Source organism: Pholis gunnellus (assembly GCF_910591455.1).
Source record: "Pholis gunnellus genome assembly, chromosome: 14".
NCBI lineage: Eukaryota > Metazoa > Chordata > Actinopteri > Perciformes > Pholidae > Pholis > Pholis gunnellus.
This window is the reverse complement of record NC_136541.1, coordinates 18,206,403-18,226,965: the sequence shown is the minus strand read 5'-3', so window position 1 is coordinate 18,226,965 and position 20,563 is coordinate 18,206,403. Positions and strand designations below refer to the sequence as shown.

The 20,563-nt window shown below is 42.7% G+C and overlaps 3 protein-coding genes across 3 annotated transcripts in view; all 3 read left to right on the top strand.

Annotated features, from left to right (window-relative positions):
* The window catches only part of LOC306706632 (sodium channel protein type 5 subunit alpha-like), a gene marked incomplete at both ends in the record, with an annotated part of 28,864 nt that extends 24,529 nt beyond the window's left edge, over positions 1-4,335 (top strand). Inside the window, 7 exons of the mRNA XM_079173778.1 lie at positions 135-257; positions 675-947; positions 1,109-1,162; positions 1,246-1,387; positions 1,672-1,772; positions 1,907-2,177; positions 3,104-4,335. Coding sequence (XP_079029904.1) covers positions 135-257; positions 675-947; positions 1,109-1,162; positions 1,246-1,387; positions 1,672-1,772; positions 1,907-2,177; positions 3,104-4,335 — 2,196 coding nt within the window. The remainder of the gene's footprint in view (positions 1-134; positions 258-674; positions 948-1,108; positions 1,163-1,245; positions 1,388-1,671; positions 1,773-1,906; positions 2,178-3,103) is intronic.
* Positions 4,336-8,705: 4,370 nt separating this feature from the next.
* Positions 8,706-13,070, top strand: LOC306705673 (uncharacterized protein). Its single transcript, XM_079172490.1, has 7 exons — positions 8,706-8,848; positions 9,622-9,824; positions 9,969-10,061; positions 10,150-10,242; positions 10,358-10,468; positions 10,571-10,703; positions 11,418-13,070. Exons 1-7 carry the CDS (start codon positions 8,845-8,847, stop codon positions 12,806-12,808), a joined length of 2,028 nt encoding a protein of 675 aa, XP_079028616.1. The 5' UTR covers positions 8,706-8,844; the 3' UTR covers positions 12,809-13,070.
* A 640-nt stretch (positions 13,071-13,710) lies between these two features.
* On the top strand, positions 13,711-19,441 carry LOC306706156 (uncharacterized protein). The gene is made up of 7 exons (XM_079173083.1): positions 13,711-13,793; positions 14,762-14,964; positions 15,074-15,166; positions 16,169-16,264; positions 16,438-16,548; positions 16,666-16,795; positions 16,899-19,441. Exons 1-7 carry the CDS (start codon positions 13,781-13,783, stop codon positions 18,767-18,769), a joined length of 2,517 nt encoding a protein of 838 aa, XP_079029209.1. The 5' UTR covers positions 13,711-13,780; the 3' UTR covers positions 18,770-19,441.
* Positions 19,442-20,563: the final 1,122 nt, after the last annotated feature.

The window sequence follows — 20,563 nt, the reverse complement described above, 5'->3', positions numbered from 1 at the left end:
ATAAGACTATGTATGTGATATTGCTTTATTCAGTGCTTTTCACAATGTTTTTGTTCTTCCGCTTGTATTATAAAAAAAAGATGAATCCTTTTCATGATTCTCACAGTATACTCGTCTTTCTGTACTCTATATAGGTGTCCTTGATAAGCCTGGTTGCAAATTCACTGGGATATTCCGACTTTGCTGCGATCAAGTCCCTGAGGACTCTCCGGGCTTTGAGGCCTCTCAGAGCTCTGTCCAGATTTGAGGGCATGCGGGTGAGAAATGCGTTTTCTGAACTACACTGAAGTCACATCTCAACAGAATTGAGATTTCTTGAGAATCTCCAGATTATTTGAGATTTCGTAGACAAACATGCGTTGATGTTTAAAACATCTGTTGCCTGATTGGTTAAAAGTTGAATCTGCGTAGCTAAATTATTATTTCGTAAAACAGATATATTGTTGCTATTTTATATTTTACGTATGTTTCTTGACTGTTGCAATACTTGCTATTATCTATTATTTTCTCTTACCATGCACTAAACAGGCAATGTATGTGAAAACCTACTTGGCAATGCATTCGGATGATTAGCTGAACAAAGAATGTGGGCAGCGGTTCAGAGATGTGTAACCAGACTCATGGAGAACCGTGTTACTGTGATACTAACCTGTATCTGACCTGTTGCTCATCAGGTGGTCGTGAACGCTCTCATAGGAGCCATCCCCTCCATCATGAATGTGCTGCTCGTGTGTCTCATCTTCTGGCTCATCTTCAGCATCATGGGGGTCAACCTGTTTGCTGGCAAGTTCGGGAAGTGCGTGAACAGAACCGGCTTCATCCACAGCGTCTCCGTAGTCAACAACAAGTCAGAGTGCCTCTCTATGAATGACACTCAGTTCTACTGGACAAAGGTGAAGGTCAACTTCGACAACGTGGGACTTGGCTACCTTTCCCTTCTGCAAGTGGTGAGTGTTTTTTTTTTTTGCTGCACTGTTTAAAAGTTTGTCAAATCTTTTAAACACGCCTTCAGTTTAGGAATCATGTTTTTCTTGTGTCATGAAGAATTGATGTGATCATAACATTAGTTAGTGCCTTGACAGTAATGCTGGGTAATATTGTATTATAGGCTACATTTAAAGGATGGATGGAAATAATGCACGCAGCTGTTGACTCCAGAGGAGTAAGTATGTCTATATACTTCCAGGGCCTACATCGTAACAATGCTACAGTAACCAGCTGACTTATTGGACTGTTTGGTTTCAGGTGGAGGAACAACCCATCAGAGAAATCAACCTCTACATGTACCTCTACTTTGTCGTCTTCATCATTTTCGGTTCCTTCTTCACCCTCAATCTCTTCATCGGTGTCATTATTGACAATTTCAATCAGCAAAAAAGAAAGATGAGTATTGGAAACACTGACGGCCCGTACCACTTGGTGTTTGCAATCAACTCTGTACCTTCACAAGATAGATGCAATTTGTTTCCCAGTCAAAAAAAAAGAATTACACAGTCATGGATTTCAAATATTTTATTCTCCAGGCAAAAGTAAATATGAAGATTTGCGTGCAAATACTAACTGGCTCAGTTAGGAAGTACACAGCTTCCTTTGCCACCTTTTGTTGATCATCAAACATTATTTTAACAATTTTCTGTAAAGATAACGTCAGGTGTTTCTACCTATACTTAGGTGGGCAGGATATCTTCATGACTGAAGAGCAGAAGAAGTACTACAACGCTATGAAGAAGTTGGGATCTAAAAAGCCTCAAAAGCCAATACCAAGGCCTGCGGTAAAATAATATAATGTCAAATGTTTCTAATTTTATGTTGCATTGATAACCTCCAATCCTTCATATCCTCCTGCCTGCTAACAATCATCATAATATTGTACTAATAACAGCCATTTGTATTTCCCAATCCCTAGAATGTTCTCCAAGCCTTCTTCTTCGATCTCGTGTCCAAGCAAGCCTTTGACATCATGATCATGATGCTCATCATCATCAACATGGTGACCATGATGGTGGAAACCGATGAACAGTCAGAGCGCAAGGAAACCATCCTCAACAAGATCAACCTGGCCTTCATCGTGATCTTCACCACCGAATGCCTGATCAAGATCTTTGCCCTTCGCTGTTATTTCTTCACAGTTGCATGGAACATCTTTGATTTTGTGGTGATAATTCTCTCTATCGTGGGTAAGTGGAGACACAAAAAAGAAAGTACACCATTAACTTTTGCCTCTGCCAAGGGCGTTGAATTTTTCAGTAGCATTGGTTTATCCGCTGTTTGGTAGAAGAATATTTTTAACGTTGTGCAATTTTACTTTTTATGTTTGCTATTTTCTCTTGGACTACTGTACATCCTTCAATGAAAGATTTCTGGCAGATGTATCCGAATCCAGGTGCAGAATAAAATCTCTAAACATTCTTATTAATCAAATAACCGATATAGATGAGTGTGCAGCCTTGACAAATGCTTTCTACTTAGTTCTTTATTTTCCTACTTCGTTCCGTTGATATTAATTGCTGTATTCTCTACTGTGACTTTATGTCATAAAAGATTCACTTCTGGGCGCTGTTCAATAAATTACAATATGTTTAAAAGTCTTGAAGCTGCATTTACAGATTTTTCTTTGGGCCTCTTGGAGGAAGTGGAACAAGCTGTAAATACAACACAGACCCATTATGACCTTGTACAATTATTATGGCTATCATGTTACCAAACAGGTGCTTATTTGCACTTCTAGTAGACATGGAGCAACATTAACATGTATTTGTTGTTGCTTCGCTGTCCAGCAGATGAATATACGTTCAGTATTCACTCTACTTTTAGCTCTGTTTTGGTCTCCACCAATTGCCGAGGAAAATATCTGGCTCTTTAATGCTGCTTTTAATCTCCAGCTAGATGCTAACTTTGGTTGCCATTTGGTGCTGGATCGGTAGCATACAGTAGGTTTATCAAGAGCATTTTCATTCACTGTCGGGTGAACGTTTTCTGCTTTCACATCACACATAATTAATTTATTAATACATACATTTGGATTAGTGCAGCTTTAAGTATAAGTGCATTTTTGTGCAATGAGATAATCCTAATCTCGCCTTGTCTCTCTGTCTCATTACAGGAATTGTTCTTGCCGACATCATTGAGAAGTACTTTGTTTCTCCGACCCTGTTTCGGGTCATCAGACTGGCAAGGATAGGACGGGTACTTCGACTTATACGTGCAGCCAAAGGAATAAGGACTCTACTGTTTGCCTTAATGATGTCCATGCCAGCGCTGTTCAACATTGGCCTCCTACTTTTCCTCGTCATGTTCATCTATGCGATCTTTGGTATGGCGAACTTTGCCTACGTAAAAAAACAAGACGGGCTTGACGACATGTTCAACTTTGAGACCTTTGGGAATAGCATGATCTGCCTTTTTCAGATCAGCACCTCGGCTGGTTGGGACAACCTCCTGAGTCCCATCATGGCCAGCTCCCCAGAGGAGTGCGACTTCCGCTTTGTCAACACTGGCACTAACACCCGGGGAAACTGTGGCAGCCCCTCAGTGGGCATAGCTTTCTTTGTCAGTTACATAATCATTTCTTTCCTCATTGTGGTGAATATGTATATAGCTATCATTCTGGAGAACTTCAGCGTTGCCACTGAGGAGAGCACAGAGCCGCTGAGCGAGGATGACTTTGAAATGTTTTATGAGGTCTGGGAGAAGTTTGATTCTGAGGCCACGCAGTTCATCGAGTTCTCCATGCTGTCAATCTTCGCTGACACCTTGTCGGAGCCGCTGCGCATAGCCAAGCCCAACAGGATCAAGCTGATCTCCATGGACCTTCCCATGGTCAGCGGGGATAGGATCCACTGCCTGGACATCCTGTTTGCCTTCACAAAGCGCGTCCTGGGAGAGTCGGGTGAGATGGACGCCCTCAAGCAGCAGATGGAGGAGAAGTTCATGGTGACCAACCCCTCCAAGATTTCCCACGAGCCCATCACGTCCACCCTGCGCCGCAAACTAGAAGAGGTGTCCGCGATCGTCATCCAGAGGTGTTACAGGAGGCACCTGGTGCGCCGGCAGATGAAGCAGGCATCGTACCTCTACAGACAAATAAACTACGAGACTGTAGTGGATATCGAGAACGCTCCGGAAACGGAGGGGCTAATAGCCTCCATGATGCATCACTATGGACTTGTCGAGGTGGAGATTGCACAGACAACAGAGGACAATCTACTGTCCTCGCCACCATCTTATGACAGCGTGACCAGAGCAGCCAGTGACCTCTCTGAAGTCGCCAGATCAATATCCAGAGACTCTGAACTCGGGGAGCCTGGAGAGAACTACGAGGAAACTTTCCTTTGAGACTCGACTATGTGGAGAGTGTTTGTGTGGTTTTGGTCTTTTTTGTTTACAGCAGAGAATATAGCTCAAAATGGTCAAAGAGATGAAACATTTTTATATATTAGTAGATGCCGAGGAAATTTGCAATATTTTGAAGTAACTCAGCCTCTGTTTAAATTGAACAACCCAGAAGTCAATTTTGTTGCACAGTCAGCACCTCCGTGAGAGGAAGTTGATCTTCTCTTAAAAATGTACATTTGGCAATTTAAAACACCAAGATGGGAAAAGAATTTACTCAAAACACCACACGATCTGCGTTGTTTTCATATCAATAAACACTGAACATCACCTTCAACAGAGGAAACTGATTTGAAAATGAAATTCATATTTAACACTTTCAAAGTGTCACAAGTCGTCTTCTTGGACCTGTGGTATTTGTCCAAATTCATAATTTTGCCACCCCTGGAAATGTTGTTAGCTCAATAGCTAGCTAGCAGACATTACCTGTAGTTTATTTTTATCTATTTTTGTCGCAACAACTCCTGAGCACTTGTACAGTGAAATGTGTATCTGGAGCCTCAAGGCTAAGGACGGGAGAGACACTAAAGGGACAGCTCAAAGTAGTTTCAGCTACTTGACCAATACAACATAAGGGGAAACAGACGCAAGCCTTATTTTCATAGGCAAAAGTAGCTAACAAACGAAAGTAGCTAACTAGCATTAGCAACATTTCTTACAGAAAACAGCATTTGATACTTCGTAAGAACAGATTGAAGCTGCTGTAATTACTAACTTGTGTTTAAAAAAACAACAACTATGTATCAAAAAAATATATTTGTTTGAGAAAATGCCGCTTTGTCACATTTTCTACAAACACAAGTTACTTTGTACACATGTTCAGCTGTTTGGATGCTGCTGCAAATTCCGCTCTGCAAGTGCTCTGAGGTTTTGAAACGCTTCGCTTCACCAGCAAACTGTAGTCACGCAGAAAATAAACCAACAGACCGGCGATCTAAAAGCAGATTAAGAATATCGAACAGCGCACAATTCCCACCAAACATCTCCCAGTAAGCCACTAAACTGTTGCTGTTTTGGATTCGCATTCATGACGGTAGCTGCTTATTCAGGTATTACTAATATGATTTTAACCAAAGCTAACATTTGCTCATAACTTTTTCCGACATTTTGAAATTTAAGGCAAAACACATAACTATTCGTAAGTCAGCATTATGAATGGATAATCATTTCTAATGTTTGGAATTTATTTATTTATTAATGAGTTGTGTGATCAATGAAATTATTCATTTGATCGAATGAAGGTGCTCTATACTGTATGTGATGATAAAAATATGGCCCCTGGTTAACATGAAGAAATTCACAATTTCTTGCTATCGTATTGTCCAATATGTACTACTACTAATATGAAGAAATATGCTGGAATGGTTATTATGTGAACAGCTACAATTTCTAATTAATTTATCAAACATAGCACATTTCAAGTTTAACTTGTACCGGTTACAAAGAAGAGCAGTGTGTACTAATAATCCCTGAATTATGTGCCTGATTTTGATTGTTGTCCGCACACTGAATCTCTTTAGGCCGTTTAATTTGATCTGATGGATGTGGATTGGAAGAGCATGAATGCACTGAAAGCTCATTTTCTAATCAACTGTGTAAAGTACTTTGAGGCTGTGAAATATATGTGAAGCTAATTATTTTTACTTATTTTTTGTAAGGTATTTATATTGAAAGACAATTTCAGTGACTCTCATGACAGCCATAACAAGATATGATCAAATTATATAAATATACTGTGTTCATTTTTATATAAAAGACTTTCCTTGAGGACCTGATTGTTTGTATTGCATTTAGGTTGATCGTTTCATGGATTGTTTTATGAAATGGTAATAAAACTCTTTTCCATATTTGTGGGTTTTCCAACTCTTAGTACAGTTCAAATAGTTGGATGACAAATGTTTTGGATTATTTTGAAATAACTTAGCGAGGCTTTATAACCGTTAACACATTGCCATTAATTAACTTATTTGAACATTTATAGAGATAGTTGTGAATATACTTTACAGTAAAATGTACAACTGTGCAGTGTCTCTCCATTTTCACATGAGGAACCAGTTAGCTGATTTGACCTCATTACAAGGCAGTCACTGTTAAGTCTCTCTCTCTGAGTCCATGTGTATAAAAAAAACAAAACAGGACAGATGTGCACAAACCTCTGCAGCTCCATGGCTGTGTGTCTCTATGAGCGTTTTTAAGGCTTGAATTTTTCTATAATGCCTCCACAAATGCAGTACATCAACGTAGCTGGAACAATCTGTGCTGATTGATGCGTTACAGAGTCGAGAATTACACACAAAGACATATCACGCATTAGTGCTGCTGCATGATTAACCGCCAAAAAAACAACAATAATAAACAGTGCTCGGCCATTTTGGCATTTGTGTGTATTGTCTGTCTCTTAGGGAGAATTAGGGCGTTGTATTACCAAAAACATGTTTTGTTGTGTTCTGATTTCAAGTCGATGAGAGAGCACTCCCACATTTTCAGTTTTGAAAAAAAAAAAAATCATCAAGGGTGCCAATTTGGATTTAGCCCCAAAGAGATTTCCTCTCTCTAGTTGTCGGGGTGGTCAAATCCAACTCTGACCAGCTGGGATAGAGGGATAATCTGTATGTAGAAAAAAAAAATCACTTGTTTTAATTACACACGCACAGACACACATATGCACAGACTCGCTCTTTTCTCTCTCTCTCTCTCTCTCTCTCTCTCTCTCTCTCTCTCTCTCTCTCTCTCTCTCTCTCTCTCTCTGTCAGACACACACGGACATACAGTACACATGGACATACATGCATTAACACGACTACCACAGACACACACACACGACTATACTTCTGCCATCCATCCCCATAATAGACAGATGCTTACTTTGAATTTAATTTGGGTTCGTGCGAGAAGTGCCAGAAAAATGTGACTTGACTGAATGTGACTTGGTAATTGATCTGATTTTTAAGCGTTTGGACATGTGGCGGAGATTAAAGCCTCATCAGAGAGAGCAAACATTTTTTAAAAGATTAAAAAGGCACTATGTCTAATTACAAAATGCACCAGCACACAGTGAAAACGCAGCAATGTCAATGTAATGCATTACAAATCGCCTACATATAATGTAGATATGCTAAACTCTAATGCAAAGACATTTGATGAATTGCGTGTTCTGTGTGCCATTTATTCAGATAACGTTTAGTAAAAGCAAAGGTCGTGTGTCACATTCGAGTCGAGTCATCATCAGTCAAATAGGTCAGTGGGAATGTAATTCTTCTTTTTCAACATAATCTGTCTTTAAATCTGACAATTGGGATTATCATTTTTTTATTATTATTTGAAGACTTAATTTAGTCAGAAAATATACCAGTTAACCCAAAATCAGTTTGCATTGTTTTAAGGGAAGATTTTTTTTTAGTAATCTTTGACTAGTTGTTGCCATTTGTTGTAGTGGTTTTTATGGAAGCCTATTTATGCCAAAAAAAAGAACGCAAACACACCAAAAACATTTTATATTGATTTAAAATCTGATTTCATCACCTTTTATGACCTTGTGTCTTCTTATGATGGAAATGCAATACATTCAAAATTGCGTGCCAGTGGTTAGGAGACTATATAAGGTTTATTGGCTACTTTTACTAAAATTCTAATTCAACATTACGCTTAGCTTGCGCATTAGCTGGTATATGTATTTGCAATTTTGTTAGCCCTGTGCTGCTGTTTGGCTGTTGGTGAAAATCGAGTAAAAATCGAGGTTGGCCTCACCAAAAGGGCTGAGAATCCAAAAAAAAAAGAGTAGAGGAAATAGCCTTTTTAAGTACACAAGGGCCCTTCTGTCATTCAACATGCACTGCGGGGATTTACTTGGTGTCATGGTGGCTGACGCTGCCCAGATGGTCTGATGAGGCACTATCCAATTACTTTGCCCATGGTTCCTCTCTTTCTGATGAATAACTACTGGGCCCTCTCTTTTAGAAAGCCTTCACTGCCACCATCAGGGGATTTATGCATCTACAGAACTCATCCTCTGACTGTGTGTAAATCTGGAGTGAGACGAATGACTGTAAGAGGCCATTAACGACATGAAATTCTTGCAATTAAATAGAGAGTTTTGTATTGTTATTTTTTACTTTACATGTTGATTGTGTCACTTGTACGTGGTGATAAGAAGATAATTAGTTTATTTGAGGCAGATGTGGAAAGAAATTATAAAATGTTGTTATATTACAGCTGATAGTTGCCAGAAGTGAAATGTAAGTTGCAGACGGTTGGTGGCGGTGAAGAGACCGGATGTCAAGTTCGCTACCGAAATATAGAACCCGAAGAAGTAAAGTCAGGAAGTGGTGTTTAGCTGCAGCGAGGTGCTGGATTAGCTAAAAACTAATTTCCCCAGCTAGTCCCTGGAAGAGAAAGATTGTGAAAACATTCCTCACTGTCATTGCAACTGTCTTAGCTCTTCGGAGGAATGAAATGGGTAACGTTTTGTATTTTTCTGGGGTCATGTCGGTTTGTTTTGATGTTAGCTTACCTGCTAACAGCAACTTCCTAGCTTTGACTTATTAAACTAATAAAGTCATATTCAGATGTAATTGCAGTTTGCACTATATTTATTTAATTTGGGGCATATGACGAAGAGAAGAATGAATATAAGATAACGTTTAAAGTTTTCTATTTGTTGAGAAACAGTTTTTGTTGTTCACCTATAGCCCATCATACCATAACTATTTATAATACACAAGTGGGCTGACAGTGTTTGATCTATTATCAAACTGGGATACTCAAAATGCTAACAATGGGCAACCCAAATACAAGAAGAATATGAATGAACCTAAATGATAACGTTACTCTTTCGTAAGGGCTATATCTAACTGGACCTCGTTTTTTCTTTAGATTTTGTTAACAAAGTGACATCAACACAAGAAAACTGTCACATTCTATACTTACGCTGCATGTCTGCTATTGTTGTAGCATCCTATGTGGTTTATATGACTGCTGCCTGATCATACAGTATGTGTGTGCAAGAAGACAGGCCACTTTGTTTGTGTGTTTTAAAGTGTGATTGTATGACCTGTCTGCTGTAAAGAGCCTGTGTTTTCATCACTTCTCTCAGTCCATCTCTCTGCCAACACTCGTGGGACTGTTCATTATGCTATAGATGCTTTATGTTTCTGGTGTGCCCGTGTACTTTAAGTGCAATATTCTTAAGTGTGAATAATTAATGCTGCAGTCACCTGCTCCCCCTTGCAGAGGGCCCCCTGCCCCTGTCCTCGCTGAGGCTCCTGGTCCCACCTCTGAGGGTGATGACGGCGGTGATGTGGAAGGTGGTTCGTCTGAGGAGCATCACGCATTATGGGATGGTGGTGGAGTTTGTGTCCATGGTAACTGAAGCAATCCCTGACATCTTGACTGACAGACAGATGAGATTGCTCACTCTGGGCTTAAGAGCAAAGGTGAGAGGTAGAGATGAACCATATATTTAACTTTCACAAGGATTGCATTATATAACTTTCTGCACTTTCAAATTAAAAGCAAAAGATGATGGAGCATCTACATATCATTTCAAATATGTGACTCCTGCTTGATGGCTTTTCCAGATGACGTTACAGATGTTACGTTCTGAACAGTCAGAGGATCTCAGAAGTGTTAAAACACTCTTGAACAGCCTCCTGCCATTGAGCGCAAAACAGGTGTGTGACTTTTTCAATCGTGGACATTTCTGTCTCTTTTAATAAGCGTTCTGCTTATATATTTAGGTGTGTGTATTTTCCTTGACAGGTTCATCCAGGAAATGAAGCTCTTGAAGCCAACTTCACCAGGCTTGTTCAAAGACTCCTGGAGGACCCGAAAGAGAGAGAGCACTTCCTCAAGGTGCGTCTCTGCTTTCACCTCATTTTCAGTTTGGACATTAAACGGAGCAATTTTAATTTGATTTGTTCAGTGATGCGGTAACACGAGGTTTGGGTTGAAATTTTCCACCACACAGACTGTGTTTCCTGTGGAGTTTGGGCATGACTTTGATACGGCTCTGGAGACACTGGTTTGTGAGTTCTTCACCAGACTGGAGGAGTTGCTGCTTATACCAGACTTTAAGCAGGTAAAACCTTCCACCATAGACATTTCAGTTTACAAAGCATTTCCAGAGATTGATTGTTTGTTTCCAGTCCATCAAAATGATACCTTTATTTGTTTGATAAAGACCGCAGTGTGGATGAGTGATACACCCTCTGTGCTAGAAGAGTACATGCAGTGTGTATCCAAAGACGATGACCTTAAAGTACTGCTCAGAAGCAAGGCCCACTGTGGTAAAATGGCCGAGATGGATACCGGTGGTAAGTCAGTGTGCCTGGGATACCAGCCAGGGGTTTAATGTGCATATTAGTGTCATTTAACTGATGATCCATTCATCAGAGTGATTTCTAAAGCAAAAATACCAAACAGTTGCTGGTTCCAGCTCATCAAATGTGAGGATTTTCTTTCTTTTTTTTAAACATCAATATGAATTAAAATCTTCCAAGGTGGTCGGACAAAACAACCCGTTTTTAAATCTTGTTATTGACATTGTTCACTATTTACTGACATTTGTAGACAAAATGGTTTAACAATTAAAGTTACTGTGAGGAACTTTTGAACTGGTTATGAAAGTGGGAGCAGGGCTCCACGCCAGCAGAGCTTCGTCTCGCTGGGAGCCAACACTGCCACCTGCTGGAGGCCCGCGCTGTATGGCTAGGCCCGCTGGAGGCAAGGGCGGCCCAGGAGAGCCCAAGAACAAAACCAGGACTGAGTTGCGAAGACTGTCAGACCCTGCTGCAGTAAAATAAGAGGTTTTCTAAAGGGAATCTGGTGCTCGGAAACACTACCACAGAGACGGCTAAAATCAACACAAAATGAAAGTTCCTTGTAGTAACTTTAATTGAAAAAACAATAAATGGATTAGTTGAATGTGACAATTTTTGTTTGCAGATATATTTCAGACAATTCGAAAAGTTTGTACCAAATGTAAATGAATAAATCTCTCACTTTTTAAATTGCTCCTTTTCAAACAGGGCCCTCTCCCTCGGAGCAGCGACTCTTCTCATCATTATCTCTCCCTCCTTCACTGCGAGAGACCACTGCCAAAGATGCAGACTCTAACGCACAAACATTTCAGAACCAAAGAGAATCTGATGGGATTCCTCCCCAGGACGCAGGAGATGTGGGGATACACGATGCAAGATGGCCATCTGAGGAGGAAACAAACACTCGGTGCAGCAGTAATGCAGAACAAACAAGCGGAGGGAAATGCAATGACAGCATTCCTGATGTTTGTGTTGTGGAGGAGTGTGATGACGGGGCGTCAGACACTTGCCAAGCTCCCTCTACATCCGCTGAGAGTCTTGTATCGTCCAGCTCTGGGACTGGCCCTCCACGGCGGAGAGTTGCGCAGAAATGCGCTCAGTGTGGAAAGTGCTTCATTTACCGCTACGAACTCCTGGAGCATCAGAGGCTGCACACTGGAGAACACCCATACAAGTGCTCTCAGTGCGGAAAGGCCTTTAGGAGGACCTCTGACCTGTCATCTCACAGGCGGACACAGTGCACGAAGGCAGCTTATATTTGCCTCAAATGCGGGAATAGCTTTCAATCAGCGCAGGACAAATGCAGACACCGGTGCGTTAGTGTCCTAAGGTTTGACTGCTCTCAGTGCGGAAAAAGCTTTAAGTCGATGCACCTGCTGGGTAAGCACGAGCTGACTCACAGCCAGAGCCGTATCTTCACGTGCAGACAGTGTGGGAAAGTGTGCCCCAGTATGAGTGAGCTGAGATCCCACCAGAAGATGCATCCTCCCGAGCTGTCCAATCAGTGCACGCAGTGTGGGAAGTTTTTCCGCTCTGCTGCCTGTTTGACAGCCCACGAGCTGCGCCACGGGCAGCAGAGAACGCAGGTTTGTGTGCGCTGCGGCAAAGTCTTCAAGAACAAACACGACCTGAGTCTCCACATGCGCAGTCACACGGGCGAGAGGCCGTTTCAGTGCACGTACTGTGGGAAACGTTTCTCCGTGTCGGGAAACCTGAACGTCCACATCAGGATCCACACCGGGGAGAAACCGTATCTGTGCTCCGACTGCGGCAAGGCTTTCGTTTCCGCCGGCGAGCTGCAGATACACAGGCGCACTCACACGGGGGAAAGGCCGTACAAGTGCGCTGTGTGCGGGAGGGGATTCACCATGGCGAGCAAATTGACACTTCACATGCGCGTTCACACCGGAGAGCGTCCTTACGTCTGTTGTGAGTGTGGGAAAGGTTTTTCACGTGGCAGCGAATTGAAGAAACACACCATGGGTCATGCAGGGGTGCGACCCTACGCTTGTCAGATGTGTGCAAAGACGTACACATGCCACAATCACCTGAAGAGACACTTGAAAACTCACAGTGTAGTGCAAAACCAGACAGTCTAATTCCATTGATTAACATGTAACATTTGATCTAATTCATGTCGTGTTCATGCAACTAGCGTGTACTGATAGCGATGTCGATTTAATGCACTGTAGAAGAGGTTCCATAAGCACTCATTCTCTCTTGTAGGGAATATGTTGTGAAAAGTTCTTGTTTTTAATGAATGATTCCTGGTCCTGCTTTGTCAGATCTGTTCTTGTTGTACCCTTTACAGTTATATTTAAATGTATTACTTTTTGTTTTCTGATACCATAAAACAATAAATTGCAACTACGCTATGTTGTGCTCTGTTTGCTTCTGACTGCAGCAGAATGTGTACTTGAATCTAACATGAAAGATCCTGCAACAGTAGTGCACAACATTAATATTATATGTTTGTGATCCTTGAACATAATTATATTGAATAACAAATACATTGCTCCTGTAATCCTGATGGGGTGGGTTGTAGACTGTATTACAAGCTGATTTTTGTAATTATTATTTTTTGAACCTGCATTTATGGCGGATAATCCCATTGAGATTTTAAATCTCTTTTATAAGGGAGTAAAATTATAATCTTTTCAATGGCAAACTATTTTTTAATAGTTTGTGGAAATATATATTCAAAACCTATTAATTTACAATTATATGATAATACGTGACATTAAAAACACAAGGGGTATAAAAGAAAACATTTATCATATTTAAACATTACTTCAAGGATTTAGTTATTTGGTTGTCAGGAAAGGCGGTGCATCTCATTTTGAAAGTAGGGTGAATTGGCATTGACTCATCCGGGCTGCCCTGTAAAGCAAAACGAACCTCGCCGTTACAAACTGACACCGACTGTTACTCCGCTCCCCCAGAATGAACGTGTTTCAGGAAGAAGTTGGCGCCTGAAGCCCCGTATGCGGCTAGCTAACACGCTATCCGAAAGTATGAAAGATAGTCTTTTGTAATGATTTTTCTTTCCATCGTTATTAAAGAAATCCAAAATGAACGACACGGGTATGTATTAGCTTGCGATGCTCTGCTAAACAGTATATGTATCGCATATGCAGCTAGCTGAATAGCTAAAGCGAAGGATTAGCCGAGGCTGAACAGGCCTCGACTAATCCCTGGAACAAGAATTGTTTTTCCCTATAACAAGCCGGTTTTACCAGGCTACAACAGCGGCCTCCTGGCTATTCTGGTAACGATAGTTTATGGTAACTCTCTGTCTCGTGTTTAATAACACCTATCTGCTGGAAACGTTTTTTCTGCGGTTTAAACTGTTTTTTAAATGTATGAAACGCAACCTAACTGTTGGGTCGTTTTGACTGATAGTTAGCAATAGCCAGTTTAATTTGAAATAAAGCTAACGGTTAACGTTATGTGTTCAAACTGGTCATGTTTTTGCTAACGTTACTCACTATAAGTTACCTCCTGTGCCATTTCGCATAGTGTAAAAGTACCGAGTGGGTTTATTTTAGTATATCAGTACTACCATAACGTTCAGAACTAACGCTAGCTATACAAATGCAGTGAGTGGTTGGAGCTAGACGTTTGAAAACAACCTTGGTGCTCTAACGCTGCTCTAACGCACCCTACGGTGATATACTTCCTACTCTCACGAGCCAGTTCACCACAGGGATGGAGACAGGAGGAAAGACAACAGAGCGCGCGGGTTTCTGTGGCTGTACTCACTTTAAAGTGAGATGCTGTACTGGTTAGAAAATGTATTGCTCATCTCCAATTAGCACTGGAGTATATTACCCCTCCTGCTAAAAACAAGTACTCAGATACTCATAAGTACGCCAATAAGACCTAGTATGAATGAATATTTGCATATAACACAAAATCCAATCTTTCAACGTCTAAACGCGACATATGTCACATAGGAAGTGACCCCCTGGTATATGTAGCAGCAGTCACACAGTACAAGGTACCACCTTGCTTTTTACGTTTATTTGACCCAATCTAATTTCGTTTTGAAGAATTCAGTGTCCCTCTGTCCTCGCTGGCCATCCTGGTCCCTCCACTCCGGCTGATGTCAGCGGTGATGTGGGAAGTTGTCCGCCAGAGGAACATAAAGCACTATGGGAAACTGGAGGAGTTTGTGTCCATGGTAACAGATGCAGTTCCTGAACTGATGAGTAAAAGAGAAGGGAGGCTGCTCTCACTGGGCCTGAGAGCAAGGGTGAGTGTTTTGAAATGTGTAGATCCATCATAAAGAGAACAAATCAAATTAGAGACTCAACAAAAGGGTATAATGGAAACATTAATATCGTGTATTACATTTCCTCTAGACAACTCTGGAGCTGTTGCGTTCTGAGCACCCTGAAGATCTCAAGGCTGTTGAGAGCCACCTCAACCGAATCCGAACATCTTGCATTGAGGAGGTGAGTGTTTTTCATTGAGTGGTCTAAGAACTGAAATGATTAGTCAGCTAATAGTTGTTCGTCGGACTAAATGTTACAGCACAAATGCTCAAAGATCAGGATTTGCTGCTTTTTTTTAGTCTGATATGATGGTGATGGTGAATTATTTTTTTCCACATGCAAACACATGTCAGTGTTAAAACATGGTTTGATTAAACAGGGGCCCTCAAAGTTGACCCATCTAAACACACATATCTTCAAAAAATAAACATGACCGAATGGTTTTCTGATCATCGGTAAGCTAACAAACAAGGATATCCACAAATTCAAGTACCTCAAAATTGTGTCCCAAGAGTAAATGCACTTTGCTTTGAAAGTCCCAGTACTTCTGTGCTTCTAACTGAATCTTTCTGGTTTGCAGTTTTGCACTCTAGTGTGTGAAGCTTTGCAAAAAGGTACAATTAATGTGGAGTCCCGAAAAGGGCGTATACTATATGACCTGTGTTTGAAAGAGATGGACTTGCAGTGGTGCCCTGGGTCAGGCATATGAATTATGCTATAATAATTACATCCTTTGGATATTTTGTTATTTTGGACCAACAGCATTGAAATCGTGGATAACCTTGATTGTTAGCTTCCAGATGATCAGAGAATCATCCTGTAGTGTTTATTTGTGAAGAAGATATCTGTCTTTTGGTGGAGGGGTCGGCCAATACGGGTCAACTTTGAGGACCCCGGTCTCCTCAATGGGGCACAAGTCTGGTTAATCAAACTCTTAACACTCTCATGAAGGTTAACGTGTAGGAAAAAGGGTCTTCAAAGTCAGAAAGTGATTGATTTCTGGCAGAATGCTCCAAAACAATCAGTTAGAAGACCTTGTTCTGTGCATTTTTCACTATTTTCTGACATTTCTTAATTACACAATAAACAGATTACTGAATAACGAAGATAATGTCCGCCCCAGTTGGTTGTCTCATATTTTGTATGTATCATGTGACTGTGGTGTTTTGTGTTCTAACGCAGACCAATGATCCTGTTATTGAGGCACCAGAGGCGAACTTTATGAAGCTGGTGCAAGGCCTCATCGAAGACACTGACGGCAGAGAGCACTTCCTCAAGGTACAAATACGTTTCAGTTACACGGCGCGCTAAATGACATGATCTGCCAGAACGCAAATGTTCTGAATCCATTTCTTTCTCACAATTTTACCCGACAGAATTTGAGAAATGTTGGTATTGCCCTGTGCTGACGGTGTCTGGTTGTTCTCTCCCCCCCCCCCCCCATCTGACAGAATGTGTTCCCAGTGGAGTACGGCCCTGACTTCGACACAGCACTGGAGACTCTGGTTTGTGAGTTCTTCACCAGACTGGAGGAGCTGCTGCCAATACCAGATTTCAAACAGGTACAAAGAGGATTATAAAATAAAGTCAATAAATTAGGAGACTTAGGAGACCTTTCAACTAGAACTTCAAAATGTCTCTTTTTTTTAAATAATTGTTTGTGCCTCTCTTGTATACAGACTGCATCCTGGATCAGTGCTGCCCCCTCTGTCCTAGAGGAGTACATGCAGTGTGTCTCAAATGGAGATGACCTTAAGTTTCTTCTCCAAAGCAAACAGTGCCACGGAAAACTGGCCAAGTGTAGTGTTGGTACGTGCACATTCGCTATAAAACAAAGTCATCATGTAGTGTATTAGTTGAAGAAGAGGGGAGACTGTTGTATTAACGTTTTTTGTTTTTTCTCTCCCTGCAGCTCCGTTTCAGTCGGACGATCTTCTCATTCCCTCCCTGTCTCTCCCTCCATCGCTGGAAGTGGCCATCGCGTCCCACCCGAGTGCTTGCGACGACGAAAACAACGACGTTCCTCAGATTGTCATGTTTGACGAAGAACTCTCCACGAACCCTTCCACCTCCACGGACTTCCCCGAATCCCCAAAGAGGGCGGACATCTCGTCGTCTCCTCGCAGGAGGCAGCAGTCGGGGACGCATAAATGCCCCGAGTGTGACAAATGCTTCAAGCACCACTCCGTCCTCATCGAACACCAGAGAGTCCACAGCGGGCTACAGCCTTACAACTGCTCCGAGTGTGGGAGGGCTTTCAGAACGGCCACTCTGCTGGCCGGCCACCGGCTACGGAAATGCAAAAACGCCGCGTATCTGTGCATTAAGTGCGGGAACAGTTTTCCGACCTCGCTGGACAAATTCAGGCACCACTGCCCGAAACGAGGCCGCAGCTACAACTGTGGGCACTGCGGGAAAAGTTTTCAAAAGTCGAGCAGCTTAAAAGAACACCTGCTAACTCACGTCCAAAGCCGCCTCTTCAAGTGCAGCCATTGCGGGGTGGGTTTCTCAGGGATCGGCGACTTGAAGTATCACCAGCAGGTAGATCATGACAAGCCTTATCAGTGTAAGCAGTGCGGGAAGAGCTTCATCTCCTCCAAGTGTCTGACCAAACATCAGCAACGGCACGAGGAGGTGGGCGACATGGAGACGGCCAAGTTGATGAGCAGGGGTAAACATCGGAAGAGCGGCTCCGCTCACCGGGCGTCCTCGGCGTCCTCCAGGAAAGCGTCTGTCAAGGCAGCCTACCCGCGAGGACGGGTCACGCATAACTGTCCACTGTGTGGAAGGAGCTTTAAGTATCGTTTTGAGTTTCTCGAGCACCAGAGGTTCCACACGGCGGTGAAGCCTTACAAATGCTCTCAGTGCGGCAAGGCCTTCCGCACGGAGGCCCACCTCTCCCGGCACAGGAAGAGGAAGTGTAAAAACGCGTCGCACATTTGCACAAAGTGCGGCTGTCAGTTCAGGTCTCTGCACGAGCGGGTCAGACATCAGTGTGTCCAGCTGCTGACAAAGTACGAGTGTTCTCACTGCGGAAAGACCTTCAAGATGGCCCACCTGCTGAGGAACCATCAGATGAGCGACCACCAGCTTCCCTACAGCCCCAACCATCGCTTCAGGTGCAGGTACTGCGATGAGACTTTCCCCGGCATCAGCGAGCTGAAGTACCACCAGCGAGTCGACCACGAGAAACCCTATCAGTGTCGGGAGTGCGGCAAGTGCTTCCTGTCCGAGAAATGCCTGGCCAACCACGAGCTGCGCCACAACGACGACCGGCCCGAGAGCTGTCTGGTCTGCGGCCGCGGCTTCAGGAACCGCTACGACCTGAAGCAGCACATGCGCACGCACACGGGAGAGCGGCCGTACCAGTGCACCCACTGCTCGCAGTGTTTCTCCACGGCGGGGGGGCTGCGGAGTCACACCAGGGTGCACACGGGCGAGAAGCCGCACGTCTGCCCGGACTGCGGCAAGGCGTTCTCCCAGATGGGCGCGATGCGCACACACAGGCTCACCCACACCGGAGAAAGGCCGTTCAAGTGCACGGTGTGCGGCAAGGGTTTCACGATGGCGCACAAGGTGACCGTTCACATGCGCGTGCACACGGGGGAGCGGCCGTACGTGTGCACCCAGTGCGGGAAAGCCTTCTCGGACGGAAGCGTGCTGAAGCAGCACATGCTGAACCACTCGGGGGTGAGACCGTACCACTGCCAGATCTGTCCCAAGACCTACACCTGTCTGAACCACCTGAGGAGGCACCTGAAGAGCCACTCTAACATGAACTGAGTCGGGCTCGAAGGGCGAACTGCAGCAGAACATTTTACACACACACACACGCGCTGCGTTTGGCGGTTGGGCTACTACAGTTGCAACGGACCAACTGAACCAAGCAATACATGAAGGAATACAGAATGATGCTGTGCAGTAAAGTTTCCTCTTCACTGTAAAGTCACATTAGCCAATCGTCCAAGACTATGTAACTAAGTAATAGTTTGACATTTTGGGAACTTATTTGCTTTGTTGAGAGTGGTTATCATCTAACTCAGCAAGAAAGTAAACAAGTGTATTTTACAAAATGTCAAACCATTTCTTTAGCATCAGCACAAGCTTGTTCTTTCCCCACCAGGCTATCCCTTGAGCATATTTTAAGTTTCTTATGCATGAATATGTTTGGATGTTATTCTGGATATTATTTGGGTGAGATGCTGTATGTTCACAAGCTGTACTATTAATGAAAATATATATATTTTTGGAAAGGCCTCAATAGTGCTAGAAATGAAAATGTTGACTCTGTAAATATGCTGAAAGACAAATATTGTGAGATTGCAAAGTTAAAATGATGGCGCCATCTATTTCAACATGACTCTACTTTTTTTTTTTTCTGTAGGACATTTATATATATATATATATATATATATATATATATAAATGTGCCCCATTATGTTTTGCAAAATTTGTAAATTTCAAATTAAATGACCTTGGTTATACATGGTGCATGTTGATTTAATTTATTTAACAGAGGAAAACATCTGCTAGAGTTCTCAGAGATAAGTGTGTGACCGTGTTGGAAGTTACATTTGCTCTCAGAAGGTCTCACTAGAGGGCAGTAGGTGACCAGTAACCTTGCTGTTTGTGCTTCGTCAGCCGTAGGTATTGAAATGAATGATAGAAATAACAAAGTGTACTCTGCTTTACTGCCAACTGGAGACAATTCAAACCATGTCTGAGGAGCGCAGAGAGGGATTGGGACTAGTGCAGCGGAAGTCTGTCCGGCTCATTTCCTGTCATTAACGTCATTTGAATCTTGATTAGCCTGCAATTTCCTGATGTTTTGACTGGCGCCTGGCTGTATCTGAAGTGGTTCAAGCCACAACAAAGAGAATTCCTCATGTTGTGTTTGCGTGGTGCAACTTAAACCCAGTTTAGCCAACAGTAAAGTTTGATCTGGACCACCACTGTTCCCAGTTCCCAGCATGTTAACTTGGACCTCGGGCAGATGAAGCCTTACGTCATATCCTAACACTGCCATTAATCTCTTCCATCTGTGCTGCAGTGACTTTCATGTTTTCTCTGGATGAAGCTGTTTCTTTACCCTCAGTTTATCTCCCTTGTTCCATCTTGTGTTTCATCTCACCTGTGGTCACTTATGCATAGTAGTTTCTGAACCATATTCTCGAAAAAAAAGGCAAAATTCTTTGCCGTTCACAGGGAGATCCACCCCCAAAGATGACTGGTGGCGGTGGTGGTGGTGGCGGTGGTGGTGTGTTAAATGCTACAAGATGTTAAAAACAAGTTGTCAGGCCGGAGACGCTGCCTGTGCTCGGCACCATTCCTTCTTTCTCACTCACTCAGAAATGCTTCTAATCTTCTCCACTGAACACATCGGGATTCTGTGGAAACTTGTGCTCCATCCTGTCTGCCAACAGGCTGTGCCCAAGAAGACGTTATGCAGAACCTCTCAGCTTAACAAAGTATCCGCTCTCTTTTTTTTCTTCTTTTTTCTACATGTGATGGAGCTTTAGAGTGACCTTTTTGAGGACATATCCTGCTTGTGTTCCATCTGGGGGGAAAGATGATGAC

Bases quoted from the DNA above. Each gene is read 5' to 3' on its own strand.
- LOC306705673 (XM_079172490.1), top strand. The intron at 10,062-10,149 runs GTGTGTGACTTT...TTTCCTTGACAG, and splicing joins TGCCATTGAGCGCAAAACAG to GTTCATCCAGGAAATGAAGC. The intron at 10,704-11,417 runs GTAAGTCAGTGT...CTTTTCAAACAG, and splicing joins GGCCGAGATGGATACCGGTG to GGCCCTCTCCCTCGGAGCAG.
- LOC306706156 (XM_079173083.1), top strand. The intron at 14,965-15,073 runs GTGAGTGTTTTG...CATTTCCTCTAG, and splicing joins CACTGGGCCTGAGAGCAAGG to ACAACTCTGGAGCTGTTGCG. The intron at 16,796-16,898 runs GTACGTGCACAT...CTCTCCCTGCAG, and splicing joins ACTGGCCAAGTGTAGTGTTG to CTCCGTTTCAGTCGGACGAT.